At 38.6% G+C, this 3,731-nt stretch overlaps 1 protein-coding gene across 1 annotated transcript in view; it reads right to left on the minus strand.

The window, feature by feature from the left end:
- Positions 1 to 1,846, minus strand: part of Smp_138660 (long-chain-fatty-acid--CoA ligase) — a gene marked incomplete at both ends in the record, with an annotated part of 5,829 nt that extends 3,983 nt beyond the window's left edge. Inside the window, one exon of the mRNA XM_018792591.1 lies at positions 485 to 1,846. Coding sequence (XP_018644202.1) covers positions 485 to 1,846 — 1,362 coding nt within the window. The remainder of the gene's footprint in view (positions 1 to 484) is intronic.
- Between the last annotated feature and the right edge of the window lie 1,885 nt (positions 1,847 to 3,731).

Genomic DNA, 3,731 nt, shown 5'->3' on the forward strand with positions numbered 1-3,731 from the left:
CAAGTTTAAATAGTACAACGGAACAACACGAATATTAGGTGATCAATCAAAAAACAGGTCTGAATAAATTTTGGGTTATTTATTTTCTGAAGAAGTAGCTTACACTGAGTCACGAAAACGTCAGAAAAACCTCATTTTTCTTAACTTAAATTGGATATTACAAAATATATTAATTTAATAACATTTTTACTTTTAGTTTCTTATAGCATTGTTTCATTAACGATAATTATAAGTAGCGAATATCTTACAGATTATCATGAAAAAAAATTTATTACGTCGAAATAAGAAAATGTAATGACTAATATTATTTTTTTGGTAAGACAAATTGAAGTTCGGTTTAATTGTACCAGAAAACTTTGATTCCAAAACAAATCTTTAGTTGACAGATATAACAGCGAAACATGGATTAAATAGCTATAAAAGAGTGATTTAGTATGCCAAAATACAATAGCCATCATTAACTATTTTGACCGTAGATACTTACGTTATTGACTTGTTGACGTGTTGAATGATGTTGGGGTTCATAATTCTCACGAAAATGTTTTGAGATTCTAGGAGATGGTGATAAAGACTCGATATTTTCACGTCGATGAATTCCACTTCCGTGTCTTTTTGTGCTATTAGAATCACGTATGTGACGACGTTCATAATTTTTCGAATAACTAATCTCATGTAAATCAGGATTGTCATCCGGATTATGATATCTAGGTTTTGTCTTAGCGAGATAAGTCTTTGAGTGAATATGCTGTTTATCACTTGTGCGATATGTTGATGTTCGTCGAGATTCGTATCTTTCCGAGCTACTACGACTTCTTTCACGGTGAGGTCCATGATGTCTTGAGTGAGACCTATGACTTGGGGATAAATGATGACGTTGTGTTGATTGACGATACCCGTAACTTAAAGTAGCCGAATTATATCGCTTTGACTTTGAAGGTGAACTGACAGATGATTGCGTTCTTTTTAATGAATTATACTTTTCTTCAGGATTAGTTCCGTGACCGCTATCTGTGGCCCGTGTAGGAAGATCAGGTTTGTGATCATGACGTAAATGCATGGATGGCGATCTACTGTTTTGCTCATACCTCTGCCTATGTAACTTATCATGAAAACGTGGGTCATGGGCACGGTGCATTTCATGTTTTCCGGAGCGTATCGGGGATTGACTACAAGAAGATGAACGCGAAATATGTGAAGAACATCTAGAAGCGGATGACGGTGTCCCTGGAACGGGTTCATAAGTATAGGGACGTGGAATAACTTCAAAGCTTTGTTCTTTGACTGAAGTTGGAGCATCTTGGCGACAACTGTCCCCGCAAATGACAGACTTGGTAGAACGATGAGTTATCCCATCCACCATTGACATTTTTGACGAACCATGAGGTTTGTCGCGATGCTTGTGTTTACGGACAGATTCTTTGATAACTGATTGATCAACGTTTACCTCAGAGTTCGCTTCATCGTGTTTGCTACGCTTTTCATGCCTTGTTTCACCCTTCGAGTGTTTTCGTTTTTTTTTCACATGTTCGCGCTTGCTTTTGTCAAGTATAATTTCTTTTTCAAACCCTTCTTTATCTGCACTATTCGACTGACTAACATCCGAAGACAGCTTAGGACTGATTATGACTGAGGATTCGTTTCTATTCTTTGCATGTTTTGTTTTCAGAGGTTTCTCTTTACTATTTGAGTGAGTAGTTTGAGAACTTTTTTTTGAATGGTGTTTGGACTTTTTCGTTACTTCCTTAAGTGAACTACAATCGACATATGACTCAGCACCCGCTGGTTTACAAGTCCCTCGTATGGGTGTTTGGTCTTCTGGACAGATAAGCTCCGCTTGTCGGGGCATTTTAGCTTTATTTGGTATCTACAAAGTGATAAGAGACAATATACACATTAACTCATTGGTATTTTGTAAATTAACAGTTTGTAAATTAACAGTTGACACATATTATGCAGATAAAAATTCACTGCGTACTTACAGATTACACTAGATATAACTGATTCCACTGACACTAACACTGAAAATCAGTCTCAGACCTAAAGCAGCAGTAAACTTCGAAGACTATATAGTGACAGCAAACGTAAAAATACAATAACTAATTAATCTCAGCCAAGTAACAGAATATTATCCAGATTTCAAACAACCTACTTTCGAGAGGGATATAGATGTCTAATCAGGTAATAAAGTGGGGGGTTTGAAACCCATTCCGTCTACTTCGGTTTCAGTCATATACAACGTAGAACCTGACAAACGCGTGTCTATCCAGATTCGCACATCACACTAACACGGCGAGATAAAATTATCATGAAAATCCCTGAGTAGCAGAAGTGGTAACAGTATTGGTTTGAGCGACCGGGTAGTATTACTAGCCCAAACACGTAATGTGGCTCAAAGTCAAGCATACTATGTGAAGATTCACACAGTAAAAGTGAGTTAATAACATAGCTATTCTAAACAAATATAAAATCAGGTAATACAAAAGCCAATAACTTGATTATTCTTCAATAGAAAACCTGATTTTTCAGGATTAACCGTGAGATTTGACACCTGCTGTAATAAAAGGAAAGAATTGAGATACAATCGAACTTGAGGAGTTGGTCCTGAATAAGTATATTGCCAAAATACGCAAATTCCACGCACAAAAAGAAAATCAGATGGAGTAAGTTTCTATCAAGCATTTTAAGTGACTACTATAGTACATAAATTACATGACTAAAAGGCATCAAAGGATTTCTGCACTGATTATCGGAGTGAGTCTTAAAAGACAGAGTTTTAGTTTCAGTTTGGAAAGGACAGGAGGCTGGGTGGCCTGTGTTAATTTTAATAACCACGCTGGTTAGGCTTACGAGTCGACAGTTCTCAGGTTTGTGCCTCGTACCTGTCTTGAAGACAGGAATTACTATAGTAACTTCTCAGGTTTTTGGTAATCGACCCTGGGTTACACATAGATCATAATATATGCTTAAGGGATTCACGAAAAAATTTGCTAATTCCTTTAGTAACATAGAGTGCATTTCATCAGAATGCATGTGTTTGCATATATCAAGCTCATTTAGCAGACCATAGCCCCCAAATGTCCTGGTACGGCCGAAAGTGGGGAGAGCCCACTCTCCCTCTCGAAATGCTCTCACATGGCCAGCGAATATATAGCCTCTGCCAGCGAAGTCCTACTCACTGCCTTCTCGTGGCTGGGGTGTTGTTTACGAAATTGAGAGGACGAAAAACGAATGTCCGGCGCTTTAACCGGGTTGGTGGACACGGAAAGTCCACCTAGGGGAGTTGGAAAACCCTGATTCCAAACCAATGGTGCACATGGGCTCCAGTATCCTGAGAGAGCAAATGGCGTATGAATCAATCGTTGCTCCACTGCCTTGTGGGTCAAACCTTTAGGTCAAAGGCTCCGGGTATGGCCCCCTAAGAAAACCACCTGCTTCGGTTTGGGCACCCGGGTAGTATCCGAGCCCTCACACAAATGAGACTTGTTTGGCGCATTTGTATCTGGTGCCCCATTGTACCAACATTCATGTGACCAAATAAATAAATTTAGCAAGGTGACTCCAGAGATATCATGAGACATTAGCTGGTTTAGTCGCTGTTTTATCAACTTGATGTCATACTGAAAACGAGTTTTAGGTTCTGAGCTTTCACTCTCCTTGATCCTATGAAAGATAACTGACCTGTCATTATGATCAGTCGTTAATTTCTGAATTGTTTGTGGGACTGGCTTATC

The sequence above is a fragment of the Schistosoma mansoni genome, assembly GCF_000237925.1.
Source record: "Schistosoma mansoni, WGS project CABG00000000 data, supercontig 0246, strain Puerto Rico, whole genome shotgun sequence".
Lineage (NCBI taxonomy): Eukaryota > Metazoa > Platyhelminthes > Trematoda > Strigeidida > Schistosomatidae > Schistosoma > Schistosoma mansoni.